The sequence below is a fragment of the Ostrea edulis genome, chromosome 1 (genome assembly GCF_947568905.1).
Source record: "Ostrea edulis chromosome 1, xbOstEdul1.1, whole genome shotgun sequence".
Classification (NCBI taxonomy): domain Eukaryota; kingdom Metazoa; phylum Mollusca; class Bivalvia; order Ostreida; family Ostreidae; genus Ostrea; species Ostrea edulis.
In genome coordinates, this window is record NC_079164.1 from 12128318 (window position 1) to 12148990 (window position 20673).

Here is a 20673-nt window from a genome sequence, read left to right on the forward strand (position 1 = left end):
AGATCGAAGGCCAAGTTGAAGTATAATTTTGTACTTACTTGTTCCCGCTTATCAGTAGTTTGATTATTGTATAAAATTTAATATACCTGTATGTATACTGCAAGGTTTCTTGCAGTATACATCAAACTGAAAATGACAAACACAACTTCCAGGCCAAGGGCCATGTCACCATCTGTACAGCACTTAAACGAATTCAAAGGTTTAAAAGGAGTATTTTCATATATTTCAAATATTTCGACAGACAGGAAGATGGGCAGACGAACAGACAGAACGTGATCAGAAAAGCTTATCTGAGCCTTCGATTCAGGCGAGCTAAATGGTGCCCAATCCGTGAGTACTTTTAGATCATATGGCTACAAATTAAAACATTAGGATGTCTGCATCTTCCTTTACAAGTATCATTGTTATCAGAATAATACTACAGCATACTTTAGATATGTTTACCGTCTATCTGTCAATCTGTTAATCGTTATAACTACAGCCCTCTCTTTGCTCCAAAGACTCGTAACATAAGACAGAATGGACTGGTGTATAGAAATTTACGATACAGGTTTACATTTATCAATTCACGTAAGTATCTGTTCATTTAAGTTTTTCTTCCATTACCTTGATTGGCAGTTGTTTTTGGAATGATTTCTAAATATTTTCACTATTCATGGTAATACTTCAACCGTTTAGGTAATATTTTGAATACGATCGCCTGATATTACACTGTGAAAAAAGTAAAATTAAATCGTCTTAATACTGCAAGATAGAGGTTCTGGCTCAGCTTAACGTTTACATATCAACAAAATATTCCCGAGTTTGATTTAAATCCCCCAGATATCAATGCATGTATCGATTTCCTATCAAATGGAAGTGTGCGATTGGGTGTAAAATAACTTGATGCAAATTAGCTTTTAAACAGCGAAGTCAGTTTAGAAAGTAAAAGGACACTACGAGTAAAGGTGTTGTATCTAATAAATAAATTTCAATAATTTTCATTCGTGAACTACGTGATCAGAAATCATTGACGTACCTTTTGCTATCCAGACAATAGAGAAACAGCTAAGTCCCAACACGTCGTCGTCATCTGGCAAACAGTGAATGACCCGGTCATTTTCTAGACATTTCTGATACACCTCCTCTGGGATTTGTGCCAGCGTGATGTCGGTGCAGGACTGAACCGGGTAGAAATTTTCTCGTCCGTGAATTATGTGTACTAAGAGGAGTAGGATTCGTATGTCTACAAAAATTAACTCATTATTTTAATCATACAACTCAACGTGTATTCTGGAAGGTCATTCATTTAATTCCAGATATTTTAGAAATGTAAATGTCTTGAACCGAGTCGTCAACATCAATCATGGTGTCCGGGCAGAAGTGAAACGATTCCAAATATTCTATCAATATACACACTTATACAGTGTATATATAAATGAATTTGTGATACATCTCCTAGCGCGACAGCCCTATCACACGTCACGCCGTCACACATGCGCAATCGCAGGATTACACGATATCTAGTCACACAAATGTTTCTCATGCAGTGTCAGGGTCAAGCGTTTAGAAAGTAAAAGGACACTACGAGTAAAGATGTTGTCGTTCTGTCGACGTTCATGACTTCATTTATTTAACAACGCGTCATCAGATCAAGTATGATTGCTCAGCGTACAGTGTGATAGAATGATTGTGTGGTGTATATTGAAAGGTATGTAATGTAATGGTACAAATCTTATAAGAATGAATGTATTTTAAGCAGTAGATTTTGTAAAGATCTCAATATTGTCAATTTGATGACCGTATGTCTATCTTAAATGTATTTGTTTATTGGTATGCTATTTTTATGTCCCTTCTGATATATCATTTTACGTCTCTTTTGAACATTTTTCACTCGTATAGAGACGTCATCAACTTAAGATGAAGTGCCAAAATTTATACCTCTGTTTGGCGCATACAGTCATATTAGTGAGAGAGTTCTTTATCCTCCCAACGCCCGCCGGATTTGTCCGAAAGACTCCGACGTTCACTTTTAATTCCGGGCTTAAGTAAAACATAAAGAAACATCCCCTCCTATCATTTCCGAAGTTATTATCCACGGCGGGTAAAATCATATCAAAATGTTCACAATTCCTTTGTACTAATCGATTGTTTTGTAATATATTTTATCAAAACACACGTATATCATTCAAACTTATCTGTATTGATTTCAGTACAAGGTTTAAAGTACATTGAAGAATATAAGAACGACCGAGGACAAACTGAAGACATTTAAATAAGTAAGCCAATGATCAGTTGACGTGTTCGGACCTGTCCGTGTACAAGGTAAGCTTCTGTCTATTTCTACATTTATGATAAGTTCTATAAATTATCGGGTGTATCCTATGTTATCATGGCGAACGTTAAACAAGTACATTTTACTACTATACAGGTTAGTGGTTTGAAAAGCAGGATTTGAATGGGGACGTCATCGATATTTGTACTCGAGTTTGGCATTCCTTCACTAAATAAATCGAAAGAAGAAGGTAGGCATTTTCTATGAAGTGAAAAATGATGTATGTAAGGGATACAAGACGAAGATGGTCTATTATATCAGATACAGGACTAGCACGAGCCGCGTAGCGGCGAGTGATCCGTCCCGTATCTGACATAATAGGCCATCGGATTCGTGTATCTTACTTAAAACATTGTTCTATCTAAAACAGTATTTCTCAGAATATTGGCCTTTTCTTAATAATACTGGACTATGTTCAGTACAGTATGAAAAATAAAGTACTGTCAAGACAAAGAACTGACGTCACAACAATGTTTTAAGTTTATGTAAGTATCAGCTATACCTGTATAGAAGATTGAGATTTTCCATTTTAATGCACAGACCTGAAAGATATAAACATATGACAATATCAAAATTTTATAACACACCTATAGAAAAAGCACTGTGTAAAAAGTAGCAAATGTGACATCCAGATTAAAGGATAAATGAACTAGATGTAACTTCCTGATTAAGGATAAATGAACTACATGTAGATTGTTCTTTGATTCTGACTTTGTTATCACAAACTGATTTTTTAAAATCAAAGTACATGTCCGTACGCATACAATAGTGATAAATCACCACGTGGTCCTATATATATTTTTATCTTCATGACCCGCCCAGTGAAGATAAAGGTCTATATTTGCATTCCTGACCAGGATTGTGTGAATTGCTACAATTTGCAGTGTTGTTTTAGTGAACAGCAAGTCCATATTTGAAAGACCTCAGAAAATTCAAAATACATATGCATGTAAGTAGAAAACCGTACATTGAGAAATTATAAATGTATAATTTCATCAAATGACTAGTATACATTGTGGTCCTGTATAAAACATATTCATAGACAGGTAAATGAGAGGAAAAAAAATATGACTTGCTAGATATGTAAGACGATTACCGGGCGATACGAATTGTAGGATGCATTTCTAATTTTCTATACTTGAAATGTAAGTAAAGCATACAAGACGAGGATGGTCTATTATGTCAGATACAGGACTGACACGAGCCGCGTAGTGATCCGTCTCCGTCCCGTATCTGACATAATAGACCATCGGAGTCTTGTATCTTACTTAAAACATTGTTCTATCTAAAAACAAATGCATTTAAACGCAAAAAAACACAACAACAAAAAAAACACCAAAAAAAAAAAAAAAAAACAAAAAAAAAAAAACACAACAAAAAACAAAACAAACACTTACAAATATATATTGGTAGAGACAAATATATTTACACCTTTCGTTTCTGATTTGTTTTTAATATTAAATATATTAGGAATTCATAAACTTTAATGGCACACAAGGTCAACTCTCTTCTTTAATTCGCTCATTAAATGTTAGCTCATTAAAATACGATACTCCTCAAAACAGGCTTTTGTTCTTCATGGAGAGCGATTCGAAGGCTTCTATTGTCTGAAGACTGTACTCAACAAAACTGGTTTTCTTTTTTGGGTGAATGAGGGTACATGAAGGTTGGTCGGAAAGAATCTTTTCGATAAAACAAAACATTGATATCCCACGTTCCTTTCTGGGAACCCTAATAATATGATACTGACACGTAGGCCTATAACTGGTATAAAAACAGAAGCCGCAGCGCTATTTTAGCATTTAGTCCGGGTGCCTGGAAGAAATGGATTCAGATGATTGAAAAGTACATGAGTTTGCGGTAAGATTATTCATTATTTCTACAAATTCTCCTCAATATATTTAAAAAAAAATTCACAGTGTTTATTTTGTTTCTTTCATTTTTGTTAAATACAAATTTCTTTTTAATCATTTGTAGCTCCAGCAGTGGAAAATGCAATGCATTATATCTCAGACCAAAAATCGCTCCTAAGGGGAATGTATGGTATGACGACGTCCCAGTCGGGGTACATCAACTGCAACAGATTGTGGCCAAAATGTGTAGAGAGGCAGGATTTGATGGGTTTTTTCGTTATTTTTTTTTTTTTTTTTTTTTTACAAATCGCTCTCTTCGGGCTACTGCCGCCACACGCCTATATGCTACGGGTGTTGAGGAGCAACTTATAGCGGGGAAAAGTTGGTCACAGGTCATCAGCGATTCGCAACTACAAACGCACCTCTGAGGAACAATTACAGAGTTTAAAGTGATTTGATTCATAAACCGTCCACAGTGTCCCCGCCGGAGCCGAAAAAAGTGAAGCTCAATGAAAGTGTTTCCTTTGGATCGGGAAAAGAAATAAACATCACTGACAGGGATGTAACAGTGAATTTGCGACTTTAATGTACATGTGTTTAAATGAATGATTGTGACATGCAAACAAGTCTGTATCTTATGTTACAGAGGACATTATTAAAATTAAATCCTTTGATCCGCTCACGTAGATTCCCTTGTGTAGCGATCTACGTGAGCGGATCAAATGGTCTGATTTGAATAACTGTGGTCCTAAACGATTTCATATATAGTAAAATTGGATTCTACACGAAACACTCATTTCGTATAATTTACTGGAATATTTCACACCTTGAATATTGTATTTGATAAATAATGTTTTCTCGCACAACGAAGAGTAGTCTTTATTCCTGGGTTTTACCGTCAGTCCAATATTTCATTGTGTATGCCATTAAAATAGATAACCTTTGAAGCTACATATTTTATCAATAATAGGTCCGAAATACCCAAGGAATTGAACATTTAAAAATGCAAGAAGGGGGTACCGGAAGGGGTACTACTAAACAGAGTACGTTAGAGTACGATAGAGTACTTTAGAGTACGCTAGTAAAATTTCAATATTTAATGCAATTCAATTGTTTATTTGTATGTATACCACTTAAATAAAGATGATTATAAAATAAAAGTGCAATACTTGTCAAAAGTATTTGATATTTTAGCGATATTTTGACCAGAAAACATTAAATGTATTGAAGATTTACGGCATCCCGATCCCGATTATTAGTAGTTTGTTTTGAAAAAGTATAAAATTTGATCGGGATCGGAATCAAACGGTAAATTTAACTTACAATAATTCCTAAAATAATGAAAACAAACACAATATATTCCAGATATACATTTAATAGGTTAAACTAAAGTAAGAACATCTACGAACAGCAGTTAAATTGCATTAAATTATGAAATTTTACTAGCGTACTCTAAAGTACTCTATCGTACTCTGTTTAGTAGGAGAGGTACCGGAAGTCCTGTCCATCAAAACTGAAACGTTCAGCACTTACAACAAATAGCAAATTAACGGATTAATATGATTTATGAAACTATTTATGTGCGTATGACCTAATAACGTAATATCCCATACCCTTTCAATTTGAAAATCCATTTTCATTCCGAACTGGGGAATTCCGAATTTCTGACTAGGCTATTGCGCATGCGGTTCGTCGAATTACCCAAATGGAACCCAAAATGGACCCAAATGGAAATCAAATGGACCCAAATAGAAATCTAAATATGAATTATATAGATTAATGATGAAATGGAAATCTAAATATGTATTAGGGATCGATCAATATTTATTGGGGAGCTGGGACCGGTGCAAAATGTAATAGGACACACATTTACATGTATTTTGACTTGCATACTGATAGGACTCCAACTTTTTTTTTTTATATTTTCAACACTGATAGGACAGCTATATTTTTTTGCAAATGTAGCAAAGAGCAAAAAATATAATATAAAGTATTTCAAACTTTTAATTCAACTATCTTTTTTAAAAATAATAATACTGAATTGTGTGCATGCTTTATTTCATGTCCAAGTTGAATATACTAAAGGCAATTTGCAATAAGATACTGGACCTTTGATATTAATTAAAACATGTAGTCATTTTTAAAATCACAAAAGAAGTATTCAGCTGTGAATAAAAATGCAAAAATTACATGTAAGTTTTGCATGGAGGGATTTCAATCATAGAAAATAAAAATGGTTCACCAGTCATAACTTGAAAGATACAGACCTAACTTAAGTCTAAAAACATCTTTGATAATTTGATAGTTTGCCATTACAACCTATCCTTGTATGGGTCAAATGCTGTCTGAATTGTTTCATACCGAGTGTTAAACCGTTTTTGACTACGAATAACTCCGTTTACCTGATCAAGATATAAGGCTCACAGAGATGTGACCGGTCGACAGAGGATCCTTACTCCTCCTAGGCACCTGATCCCGCCTCTGGTAGATCCAGGGGTCCATGTTTGCTCAACTTTCTATTTTGTATTGCTTAGGCTTAAAATAAAAATTGATTTTGTTTGATGTACTCCGACCGACCCGTGAAATTTGCCCCGACCCGATCATTTTTTCCGCACTTTGGAAATTTCAATATTTTTTTTATTTGCTCCCTGGAAAATAGACATTCTTCGAATTAGTATTAAACTTGATGCCATTTTTCTTTTATTATTATTATTTGGACTAGTTGTTTTACAGAACTCTTGTTATCAAAATGCAGAGTTAAGCGCCCTTGGTAGTAAGTGGTCAGTAACAAAGGAGCTCGTACAAATATGTGAAAAACATCTATTAAATCTTGGGCTGGATTGCCAGAAATTTTCCAGAAGATCAAAGGAGTGCTATAGGTTGTTGAGACCATGTTTAGCTAAAATCTTAGCTTTGAAATGTGAGTAATTTCAAAAAATTTTGACGAACCATTGTTGATATGATTTCTGCTCACCCTGCTGATGTCGTTGTCGAATCAAACATTGATTTAAACTCTGATTGAAATAGTGAAAAGCCATAAGAGTCTAAAACGAAATCCGGAGACAAAACATGTGTCAATCAATGAAGATCTGACGAAACGTAGAGACAAATTATTATTCCTGTGCCGTCAGCTCTGTCGTGAACAAGTGATTCTGCAGGCGTGGTCTTCCAACGGTAAAATTCGTATTAGGGATCACAGACAGAAAACTCACATCATCAGACAAGAGAGTGACCTATGTCCGTTTGGTCATACCCCGACGCCAACTGAGAGCTGACTCTGAGTGTACCTATATATGATGTATATATTATATCCAAGAAGTAAATATGACTACGTACAGTATTTTGAAATGCAATACCAATACCAATTATTTAGCTATTTTATGTTTATAATATTACTACACTGATAATATTACTATACCGAAAACAAATACTTTCATACTCACAAGTTTTCCAGTTAAAACTTTACCTTAAAATTCATATGGCCTCAAATTTCAATTATTTTGTCCTTTTTGTCTGCAATTCACCCCTCCTATTTTCCTACCCTACATGTTTTGTATGCTTTATTTGCCATTGTTTTGCTGTTATTTGCATGAACTCATTTATTTTGAAATGTCTTGTATTACTACCAAAGTAGTACTGTACTCATGTGAATTGTTGCCTTGTATGTATTTGTGTTTTTTCTCTTTTTTCTTCCATACCATTTTGTTTACTTACAATCAAACCTTATGTGCAGTTTGTCATGCAACCATATTTATATATTCTAGGTCTTCAAAAATACATGTCCTAATATTTAAACCCTCAACAGGAAACATTTTCTATGATTGCAGCTACATATTTTCAAATTACATATACCACAACTTAGATAATGGGTAACTCCATTGAACAATTCCGAGCTGCAATCGGTCTTTTCTATTTATCAGGTAGAGGTACTTACAAAAGACAACGTTTTATTGTGTTACCGTTTTCATGTTTTATGCATTTCCTCAAACACATTTTAAAACTACTCACTAGTTGTTTGACATTCATTAAGCTTAGATCTGTGTTTATCAATTTTTATCTTCAGTTTTTCATATTTGTTTTGTTAACTTGCGGCGATATAGAGTTAAACCCGGGTCCTACTGCTGAAAATGTCCTTGACATATTACATCTGAATATCCGAAGTATTAGGTCATTTAAATTCTTTTGTTCATGACTTTGATATTTTATGTTTTTCTGAAACCCATCTAGATAATTCAGTGAGCAACGATAAATTACTTCTTGACGGCTTTAATAAAATAATTGGTAAAGATAGAAATTGTTTTGGAGGCGGTGTTATGATATATTTGTCAAATCAAATACGCGCTACAAGACGCCCAGACTTTGAGCCCGCCGATCTTGAGTGTATATGGATTGAAGTAGATAACAATACCTGTGTTTATCATCTTTGCTGTATTTATAGGCCTCCCAGTTCCGACAGCTCTTTTTGGTTCGGAATTCGGTTAACAATATGAAAAAACACGCGATAACAAATTATTATGACAATATAGAAACCTACTTAGACGATTCTAGTAAAGACAATAATAAGTTATATTGGAAGCTGATGAAAGATTCGTTTAATATTAAATCATCGAATGAAATACCTCCAATACAAATTAATGATAACAACGGCGATAACAAGTAAGTATATTCTGATTCTGATAAAATAGAAGCATTGAATGCATATTTTTCATCAATTACCAATATTGATGACACCAATGAAACACTACCAAATATGTATTGCTTATGTAATGATTCCTTAAATAGCATTATTATTGAAGAACAAGAAGTATCGGATATTATTACAATACTCCCAGTTAATAAAGCTGTTGGCCCAGATAGCATTAGCCATAAAATGTTGAAATCAACAAAAACTACCATTATCAAACCACTTACTATGCTATTCAACAGATCATTGTCAGAAAATATTTTCCCATCTTTTTGGAAAATTGCTCACGTCATTCCTCTTTTTAAGAAGGAAGACCCGTCAATAGTATCTAATTATAGACCTGTCTCGCTATTATCATGCGTTAGTAAAATTTTGGAGAGAATTATTTTCAAACATGTATATAATTATTTTCATAGTAATGATCTATTTTATCGATATCAAGCTGGATTTTTACCAGGTCATTCTACAGTTTATCAATTATTAGAAACTTATCATAGTATTGTTCAAAGTATTGATGAAGGGAAATCATGTTGTATGATATTTTGTGACCTGTCAAAAGCATTTGATAGAGTATGGCATAATGGTCTTATTTTCAAATTACAAACTTATGGTATATCTGGTAGTCTTTTACATTGGTTCAGAAGCTACTTATGTCAAAGATCACAAAAAGTAATGTATAAGGACCTTTTATCGTCACAACTTGATATATTTGCTGGTGTACCCCAAGGTTCTGTTTTAGGACTTTTACTATTTTTGATTTATGTTAATGATGTTGCTGTAAATATGCTATCAATGTGTAGATTATTTGCTGATGACAACTCACTCCAGCAGACATACTAATGAAGATATATATCATTTCTTTTTTGCTTGTAAAAATTACTCCAGGGCTAGAAATGATCTTTTTAATCGCCTTTTCATGCTTGACTTGGTTAATATTGATACAAAATTGTTATTATGCGGTGATATCAATTTACCTCTGCAAACTAACATAACTATTTTTTCAGTTGTTCATAAATTTATAGAAGAAACTTGTAGATTTGTTTAATCATTGTACATTATACCTGTTAATTAATACCTTGCATGACATATTGTAATATTTTAGGAGAGGGACTTGTAAGTTGTCAGAACTTGTTCCTAATCCTTTTGATTTCATCAATAAAATATGTTCAAAACGAAAACATCAAAATGCCCTTAGGGCGTCTTTCGGTTCTACTTTCACTTTGATAATGACCATTTGTTAATCCGGGAACTTTTCAAACACTTTTCTATGTGAACGATTAAATATACCGCATCACAGCTCCAAATCACCACATTATCTACTAACAAGATACATGTAGAGCAAGGAGCTACGAACTCCCCCGTCGAGGCCTGATCGTATTTATGTACAAAAGTTTTGAAATCCATGTTATTTGAATAAAAAAATCACGTGGGATAGCGAACCAAAATAATGGCGGACCACGAGTCGGCGTTTAAGTTGATGGTCTATATTTCTGAAAAGGCACGCATATTATTTTGATACGGGATTATTTAAATGTTATGACGATTTAATAAGTGAACGGCACTTTGACTTTGCTCTTAAACTGAGACACACGAATGGAACAGGATCGTCACAACAATTTGAACGATGTGGGGAAGTCGGCATTAAAATTATATTGGGTAATATTAAAACTTATTGTAAATTGCTGTCATCATGCAATTCACTTGGATATTCATGGATGACATTAAAGTGTTTAAGTGATTTCTATTTTGAATGTCGGAATCGAGCTGTGGTAATAAAAAGGGGTGTTAAATTATTTATTAAGAACTGTAGAGGTCCTCATCTGTGACGAATGCAAAACGTCCTGAGTAAATTTCAGGAGACATTGGAAGATTTACGTGTATTATATACAATGTGTACAAAATGATTGTTCTAAACTCTATTCTGTCTGGCAGCGTTATGTGTTTAATGAAAACATAAGAAAATTTGTAAATCTGATTTTAAAAAAAAAATACCGACCTACCTACCCGACTTGAAAAATGTGGGTCGGAGTACATCAAACAAAAAAAAAAACAACAACAAAAAACAAAAAAAAAACAAAAAAACCAAAAAATTGAATGATGGCCTTATAAGAGTTATGAGATTGATTACTGTTCGTAATCTTGACCTTTCATGGAGAATACTGAGATGTGAAAAATACTTGTAAGTACATGAGACAACAACTCAGTAAAACAGTAATTTAAAAATATGCTTAATGTAGCACTTTAAACAAGAATTTAACAAAAAGAAAAATATAAGATGAAAATAATGAGATTTGTAACACTAGACAGTAGACAAATTACTGAACAAATGTGACAAAGTAAAGGAAAGTTTCTCAGGAGCTTGAATCCTTCAGCTGATATAACTGGAGAGACAATCATGAAGAACTCCAGAGATTTCTAGAATGAGGTAAAAATGGTGTTTAATCATGGCCTACATATACATTTATTTATTGGAATAGGACACACACTTTTTAATTACACATCTGATGTAGACAGCAACTTTTTTTTTTGTATTCTTTAGAAGATAGGACATAGGGTTTTTAAAAAATGGAAATATAGAATATGCACTGGTCCCCCCCCCCACCCCCCAGTAAATATTGACCGGTCCCTTAGTCTACAAAGATTAATAATGAGTTTACATATGGAAATAGATAATTATGAATTGATGCATGAATTTAATTATTTGTATTTGAACATTTTATAACATTAGATAAAAAGATATTCCTTTCTATATCAAAGTGTATACAGATATCATAATGTATATAAAGATGAAGTTGTGTGCAATAAATATGTAAAATTTATTGTATTTCATATTGAAGTATATAGATATGTGAAATTGTCGTTTTTATAATATCCTCCAATTTTTGCATAAAATAGAATCGCCACGTATTAGGAGTAAATTGCATTGACCAATAAGAAATCAAATTATTGTGTTTGAGAACATAATTATGAGGCCTTTACACTTAAAAAGCACTAGTTTTGCCGAAGATTCTTTTCTTCCTGATTATTCTTTATAAATTAAGGCAAGTCTGTTTTACGGAAAGAACATCGGTTATGCATAATTCTTCAGAAAATAAGAAATTGTACACGTTTCTCTTTTGTATATTAAATATTGTTTAGAATTGTGTTTAGAGTATACAAATTTAAGAGAACGATTTACACAATGTACGTGCAAGATTTGCAACCTTTTAAAATATATTTAGGATTCTAATCTCAATTGGCATGATTTTGAAACAGATTCCATGTATATGTGTGAATTCCCAGTCTATCCCTCTTCCAATTCATGTAATCGTTTCACACTTTTTGTAAGCTTTAGAGATTGGCCTTCTACCGGTATAATAAAATGAATGGGGATACTTCAGGTGCCTGTGAAAAAGTCTAGTCTCCGTAGGATAAAACACGGAAACCCCCCCCAAACAAACACACCAAAAAAAAAAAAAAAAAAAAAAAAAAAAAACCACCCCAAAACCCAACAAAAACAACAACAACACCCCCCCCCCCCAATAGATTAAAAAGAAAGAGAAATAAAATGTCACGCAAATGGATGTTAAAAAGTTGGTTGTAAATAGTATGTGTTTGGTAGCTCCAATAATTCAATGTGTTTTTGTATGGTGCTTTATATATATAATGCATGTAAGGTTGTTTTGTTGTAAATAATATATGTTTTGATGTTTAATAGGTACTACGCAAAGTTTAGTCATTCATAGGATTTATTAATCAAACAGTAGCTTTATCTACATAGTGCATGTTAATTACTTTTGTTGTAAATAATATGTAGTCTTATTGATTCCAAGCATACATACATTTGATTTTTATTAGCTCCATCTATGTAAGAAGTTTTGTTGTAAATAGTATGTATAGTAGGTCCATTTATTAAATTGTTTTTGTATGTATAATGAGTTCTTCAATTTTTTATTTATTTTAAATTCCAATTTAATTTAACAACTTAAAAGTTTTTAAAAAATATTCCTTCTTTCGATTGATAAAAATTCCTCTATAGACATATTCTGTTTTTATGTCTGTTGGTAAAGGCTAACAATCCCACTGTATGATAATTTATTAGTATTTTTTTCTATTATTACGTAAGAAATTTTCCACAAAGCATAGGTATAAGTTTGTAAGGTGTACTTCGATAAATAACTAATATACTTTTTTAAAGGTCGATATGTAAGTTAATCATATAAGGTAGCAATTATATGCTCCATTTGGGTTCATTTGGTTCCATTTGGGTAAATTGACGCACCCTTGCGCATGCGCTAATTCTGACACTTTCTACATCTAACAAAGCGGAAATTGGGTCAGGCATGCGCCAGTCTACATCTAACATGGCACAAAGTTTGACAGTCTTTTTCGGAAGTAGGCCTAATATTCATCATGTTGTAAGTGGATTATTTCACTGAAAGTACATTTTTAAACAAACGGATCATAAATGCCCTTTCAAGATGGATATCCTACAACATTTCTTTCAAATGCAGTTTCATGAGAATGTGGTTATAAAATTGATCTCAGCTGCGGTACACACAGGCACCTTGAAGTATGGATATTACTACCCCTCCCCCTTTTTTCATAATTTTTTTTTTGGTGGCAATAATTTCTCTGAAATGTATGAATTCCCAGTCTATCTCATCCCTCTTTCGATTCATGTAATCGTTTCACGCTTTTTGTAAGCTTTAAAGATTGGCCTTCTACCGGTATAATAAAATGCACAAGGTAAGAAACAAAAATTTGTAAACAAACAGGGGGTCCCCGTTTCCGGGCACATTTTCCAAGTAATTACAGCGTTACCTAAGGAATTTTGACGAGCGGCAGGTCGGGGAGATGTCATACTACAAGTCTCTTCAACTCAAAACCCATCTCATCTCTTTTATTTGACACAATCTTGCGTGCATTGATCGGACAGGGCTTCATCTCTTCCACTGGCAGCCAAAAAGGAGGTCACAGAGTACGAATTTGTTGTACGCGCCGTGTGATTGGTTCGCAAAGACATTGCTTAGTCTCGGGATCATCCGAAGGGTCTCGGGATTATTCGCGGACCAATCACACGACACGTTATAAATTCGTACTCTGTGACCTCCTTTTTGGCTGCCAGTGGAAGAGATGAAGCCCTGTCCGATCAATGCACGCAAGATTGTGTCAAATAAAAGAGATGAGATGGGTTTTGAGTTGAAGAGACTTGTAGTATGACATCTCCCCGACCTGCCGCTCGTCAAAATTCCTTAGGTAACGCTGTAATTACTTGGAAAATGTGCCCGGAAACGGGGACCCCCTGTTTGTTTACAAATTTTTGTTTCTTACCTTGTGCATTTTATTATACCGGTAGAAGGCCAATCTTTAAAGCTTACAAAAAGCGTGAAACGATTACATGAATCGAAAGAGGGATGAGATAGACTGGGAATTCATACATTTCAACAACAAAAAATTATGAAAAAAGGGGGGGGGGGTAGTAATATCCATACTTCAGGTGCCTGTGGCGGTACATACAGCGCTGCCTCAAAAGAATTTGCGAAAAAACAAAATTGGCGGACGTAAACAAACTCTGTCTCCAAAGTTTAGAGCTGAAATGAATACTTAAAATGATGAACAGACTTTCTTTAATACTTTGTCAAGCAACCTTTGGAGCGAATTACTGCCAGTATTCTCCTTGGAAGTGAATTGTGTAAATTTTGGACATACTGGGGTTGATAAGAAGTCCACAGTTCGTTGATGGCGTTAAAAAGTTCATCTGGGGTCCTTATGTTTCGGGCGGTATATTGCAGTTCTCTTTTAATGCGAAGCCATATATTTTCAATTATGTTTAGATCTGGTGACTGGGCAGGCCAGGTCAAACAGTTAATATTATTATGTTTGTATTCCTCGATAATTCACGCTCAATGTACAGGGGCATTGTCATCCTGAAACCGATAAATTCTATTGGAGAAATGACGGGCTAAAACAGGCCAAAGATTATTTTCGAGAATTTCTTGATATTTTATAGCATTTATATTTCCGTTTACATAAAGTGCCAACACCATGCCAAGATATGCAACCCCATATCATTACAGTCACTCGCTTCTGAAATTTGCGACACATGCATTCCGGACGGTAAGCTTCATTTGCAGACCGCCACACATACACACGATTATTCTGTCCTATTACAATCTGTGATTCATCACTGAATATAACGCGCTTCCATTCATTCTGAACTGACCATTTTCTCCTCGCAAGACACCATGAAAGTCGTTTTTTTCTGTTTACCTCCCTGACTACCATTTTCTTCCTTACAAGTTGCCTAAAAACCTTATTCCTGTGTAAAATCCTTTGGACAGTCTTGTGATGAACATTTACTGCACCTCCATCGTTGAAATCATTTGTTATGTCCCGTAATTGTCTTCCACGATTTCATTTTACTAAGCGCAAAAGTCTACTCTCCGCTTGTTTGGTAACTTTTCGAGGTCTCTCGGAATGGGGCAAATTTTCCACATTTCCCTTGATGCAAAACTTTTGCCATATAGATCGAATTGTTGACTCAGATATATTCAACAATCTCTCAGTGTCACAATTTCTGTGTCCCTCCCGTTTTAAATCAACAACCACTTGTCTAAGCTCAGTGCTAATATCTTTCGACTTTCGTGCCATGTTGGAAAACACCAGTTGATAAAAATAGCAGACGACAACATTGGTACGTCACCTAGTCAGATGATTAGTCGTGATACATGTACGGGAGAGAACTCAAAATTAGTAAACAATCAAAGATTCTAGCTGTGAATCATTTTTTAATTTGCTATCTAAAAAAAATCACGCCGCCATTTTGTTTTTCCGCGAATACTTTTGAGGCAGCACTGTAGAATCACCGAAATTACCGCTAATCACCGAAATTACCAAAGAAATGACCGAAATCACCAATAAAGGGGCCAAAATTACCTCAGTGTATGTTCAGTCACACATCAAATTTCATGAAGATTGGTAACGTTTTAAAGGAGTTATGGTCATTAAACCAATTAATGTGAAGCGTAAATTTATACGAGTTATATCCCATGTAATTTATATATATCGTATTCATGGTATTGATTTATATAATATAGCCTAGTGTGATAAATACTAAGATAAAATAAAATATTTGTCCTGAAATTTATATTGCCATTTGGAACTTACTGGCTATTTATAGTTCGCTTACGAGTACCTGTTGGTAAAGGGAAGTAACTCAGATTCACATGTCACAATAACCGATTTTATGGAAACAATTCCTTCAAATCATAACCAATCTTCATGAAATTTGATGTGTGACTAGATGGTATATAGATGAACATATACTGGGGTAATTTCAGTCCCTTTATTGGTTATTTCGGTCATTACTTTGGTAATTTCGGTGATTAGCGGTAATTTCGGTGATTCTATGCACCCTCTCAGCTGTGTAGGTCGGCCCGGTTAGCTCGAAGTATAAATTAGTGGTATCGATAGATTAAATGTTTCGGGACAATTTAATTTGCATGCTATTTATTCAAATGGTTTATTACAGGCACTCAATCATCGTATTTCATATTTGCAAGTCAAGCTCAACTATATTACATTGTGTAGCTTTATAATAAGTACAAGTAAATTTTATTTAAAGTCGACACAGTATACAATAGTAACAAATAACATGAGGTCTACAGAGCTCTTAAACTGATTATCACAGACAAAATAAAATATCACAAGGCAAACATGCATAAAACACATGTAACAGGAAGGGAGAAAATGCAACGGACCAGACCGGGATTTGAACCCGGGCCCCCCTGAATCTCTAGTCAGGTGCTCTACCAACTGAGCTAGCTACATTCATATATACATATTTACATGCATATACTGTATAGCTAGACAGTATATGAATCAATGGTGATCAACAAAATAATGGAATAGTAATCAGATTCCACATTCCACATCATACTAATTCATGCTTGCAGATATACATTTGATATTTGGTACATAGCTTTGCCATAACAAGTTACAGATCACGTTCAAGTTTCATCTCAGTCCGTTGATTTTGTACTAAGTTATGGCCCTTGAACTTAGAAAAATAGCATAAATTATCAGTTTTCCTGACTTTTTTTGGTCATGTTTGCAGATATTCATTTGATATTTAGTACATAGCTTTGCCATAAGAAGTTAAAGATCAAGTTCGAATTTCGTCTCGGTCCGTTGATTTTTCATTAAGTTATGGCCCTTGGACTTAGAAAAGTAGCATGAATTATCAGTTTTCCAGACATTTTTATACCCCCCGCAAACGAAGTTTGGGGGTGTATACTGGATTCACTTTGTTCGTCTGTCTGTCCGTTTGTCCGTAGACGCAATTTGTCCGAAGTTTATTTCTAATACCGCTGGACATATTTCATTCAAACTTTATGCACATCTTCTATATATTATGTAGTTGTGCATCTCCTATTTTCATTGAAATATTTTAACAGTTATAGAAGTTACGCACATTTTCTTTTCATTTTGGGGGTTGCGCACTTTGTCCAGAGTTTAATTCTAATACCGTTGAACAGATTTGATTCAAACTTTATTCTCATCTTATATATATAATGTAATTGTGCATCTTCTATTTTCATTGAAATATTTTAACAGTTATGGAAGTTACAGACATTTTCGGGTTTGCCATCCACATACTGTATCTGCAATCTTGTGACTTCTCGGTAAAACATAAAGTGGCTCTTGTGTGTTGAATACTTATTTGTCAGATAGTATTTATAATCTCAACTATCCCTGGCAATGGGATTCATAGTAAACTGCCTTTATTGCAGCTACTTAGAGTTGTTATACCAGTGGAAAAGATTACAATAATACCAATACTTGAGCTAATGTCATTTATTTACTGACAAAATCAATGACAAAGTAAAGTTGGCATAACATAATGATCTTTAACAAAGTGAATATAAACTAAAGACTAGAAGAGTTGACCAGGGATTTGCAATCATACAGCCTAAAATGTGCCAAATAGTATTCATTGTTTATATTAAGCATATTTTTAATATTTCATGTACTGCTGTACTGTAGAATATACACTTCTGCATTCACATTGATTGCCCTGTAGATAATGTGAAAATATCCAATATGCTTGCATTAAATATTTCCCATCTTCTTATATGCCCCGCGGGGGGTATTAGTCCCATTAGGACAGTTCTAGTTTGGTTGTGCTTGCAGATATGCATTTGATATTTAGTACCTTACTTTGCCATAACTAGTTACAGATCAAGTTCGAATTTTGTCTTGGTCCGTTGATTTTTTTCTTTAAGTTATGGCCCTTGAACTTAGAAAAATAGCACGAATTGTTAGTTTACATCCAAGTTTCTCATCTTTGTGGAAAAGAGTACCACACTCATTAAAACTTCTAGCATAGTAATACAACAATATAGCTAAATTATTCATGATCACCTACATGTCACAGTTTATTGACTTGGTTAAAGACCTAATTAAACCTAATTATAAATATCTCTTTTTTTCTCCTGGTCTAGTCTCTACTTGAATAGTAGTTGATTTCCTATCCTGGTTCCCCAATTTTCCCTTTTACCATAACTTAATGAACTTTGAATAATTTTGTGGTACAGTCATTTTTACAACCGATAGGGGACTGTATTGCCATGCAATACTCTCAGAATGCTTGTTTTGTTTGCATTGTAGAAAGGCGGATCAGCAATGAAATACCCCCCCCCCCCCCTTTCCCTAGTGAGAAATGTATTTGAAAATGAACAGGACAATGCTTACTTGGTAAATCATTAATTTGATTATTATATCTTTGTTTTAATCTATTTTAAAATTATTTGATCACCATATAGAGGAAGATGATTTACAACAGTGATTAACGTACAAGTAGATGCTAATTGACAACGAGAAAACAGTATATGTATCAAACCGAAGTATCTTATTGTACATTTGATCTTCTATTCCATAGAAGGGTGAAAACAGTGCTGTAATGTAAATTTAGAGAGAGAAGAAAAAATAGTTCCGGCTTCTGGTTGTCAAGGGGGTGCCCCGTGACCCATACCAAACCAGATTATACAAAAATAACCTGCGTTCCTCAATTGGAATTTGACTAGGCCATCCATAAAAAATTGTATGTTTGCTGTAACGCGACCGACCCACTCAAAACACCGCAACTCAATTTTTTTTATGGCTACTCTGATAGTTTTTTTTTTTTTTTATTTTTGATCGAAATCAAGATTCCAAAAAAAAAAAATCCAACATGGTGGACAAGTTGATGGTCACGTTTACTGTTACCGTCAATTTATAAAGCAATACATGCTGTATATCTGACGGTAAATAAATATAAAAAATAAAAGAACAAATTCAATAGCATATATGAGATTGAATATACTTCATAAACCTGTCGTATCAGTAGATTATGTCAATTTATGAATCAAATTGTCTTCCTGACACCGTCAGTGACAGCATTTCCTGCTCGTTATACCCCCCGCAACAAGTTGTGGGGGGGGGGGGGGTGTACTGGAATCGGGTTGTCTGTCTGTCCGTCCGTCCGTCCATCTGTAGACGCAATGGTTTCCGGGCTCTAAAGCATTATCCTTTTCACCTACCGTCACCATATCATACATATGGACTACCCATGGGATGAAGATGTTCCCTATCGATTTTGGGGTCAAAAGGTCAAAGGTCAAGCGCACTGGACATCGAAGTAGCAATATGGTTTCCGGGCTCTAAAGTGTTATCCTTTCCACCTACAGTCACCATATCATACATATGGACTACCCATGGGATGAAGATGTTCCCTATCGATTTTGGGGTCAAAAGGTCAAAGGTCACGCGCACTGGACATCAAAGTAGCAATATGGTTTCCGGGCTCTAAAGTGTTATCCTTTCTACCTACCGTCACCATATCATACATATGGACTACCCATGGGATGAAGATGTTCCCTATCGATTTTGGGGTCAAAAGATCAAAGGTCACGCGCACTGGACATCGAAGTAGCAATATGGTTTGGTTTGTCATGCCATTTGTTTTTTACACTCAGAAAAGAGGTAGTTTATACCTATTACCAACACCCTTTGGGAGATTGGGGTAAGCGGGGGGTATTCTTAGTGAGCATTGCTCACAGTACCTCTTGTTATCTCTGATGTGCATTGACTTCCGAGGTCATCAGTTGCTGCCAACCCACACACTGATTCATGCGTGTCCATATGATCAATGAGTGTTTTAAGGGACTTTGACAAAAATTAAAAATGATACGCCACAGTAATGACTTGGGTAACCAGCAGTCCCAATTGTAAGTTGAAACTAGGCCTAGCAGATATGCGTTCGACGTTTTCATGCAGCCACTAAGTACCTAAAATGTGCTTAAGCTTTTGGTTGACAAACCATGATTCACAGATTTTCAAAATGGAAGACATCTAAACATTTAAATATATAGATAACTTTATTTCAGTATCTGTTGAAGACTGACAAGTAATTACACTAGTATTAATAGCAACCCCTTTTTATATTGCCTATATATTTATAAAGTCTGAATGCTGTCTGTGTCTTGTGTACTTTAGTTTGTATCAGTAGGTACACTAAAAGTGAGATTTAGTATCAATACTAAGGATGAACTGTTATACAGATAAACCACAATACACACACAATAAACATAAGGTATCACGTTACAAATAAGGAATAACTGTCTTGTTTGAGTGGGTTATGAGTTTATATTAAAAGCGAATAGATCACATGGTTTTTGGCATAAACGCAGATGAAGGCATTTATGCATACAAATACTCTGTGGGCCGATCGCTTTATCAACTCATTACCCTCCTAAACTAGACAGTTGTTATTTACATTATCTCCTAAATAAAAGAAATTT

At 34.5% G+C, this 20673-nt stretch overlaps 1 protein-coding gene and 1 long non-coding RNA gene across 3 annotated transcripts in view; one reads left to right on the forward strand and one right to left on the reverse strand.

The window, feature by feature from the left end:
- The window catches only part of LOC125664075 (uncharacterized), a 37126-nt gene extending 31262 nt beyond the window's left edge, over window positions 1–5864 (reverse strand). For both annotated transcript variants that reach the window (XR_008799604.1, XM_048896594.2), the window contains exons 1-3: window positions 5781–5864; window positions 2817–2856; window positions 1019–1225 (exon numbers count right to left, since the gene is read on the reverse strand). Coding sequence is in view for 1 of the 2 variants with exons in the window: in XM_048896594.2 (XP_048752551.2) it covers window positions 1019–1225; window positions 2817–2856; window positions 5781–5807 (274 nt within the window). In the remaining variant the exon portion in view is untranslated. The remainder of the gene's footprint in view (window positions 1–1018; window positions 1226–2816; window positions 2857–5780) is intronic.
- On the forward strand, window positions 1141–12281 carry LOC125664071 (uncharacterized). The gene is made up of 3 exons (XR_008799611.1): window positions 1141–1690; window positions 2193–2304; window positions 2411–12281. It is a non-coding gene; the product is annotated as an uncharacterized LOC125664071 (long non-coding RNA).
- The last annotated feature ends 8392 nt before the right edge of the window (window positions 12282–20673 follow it).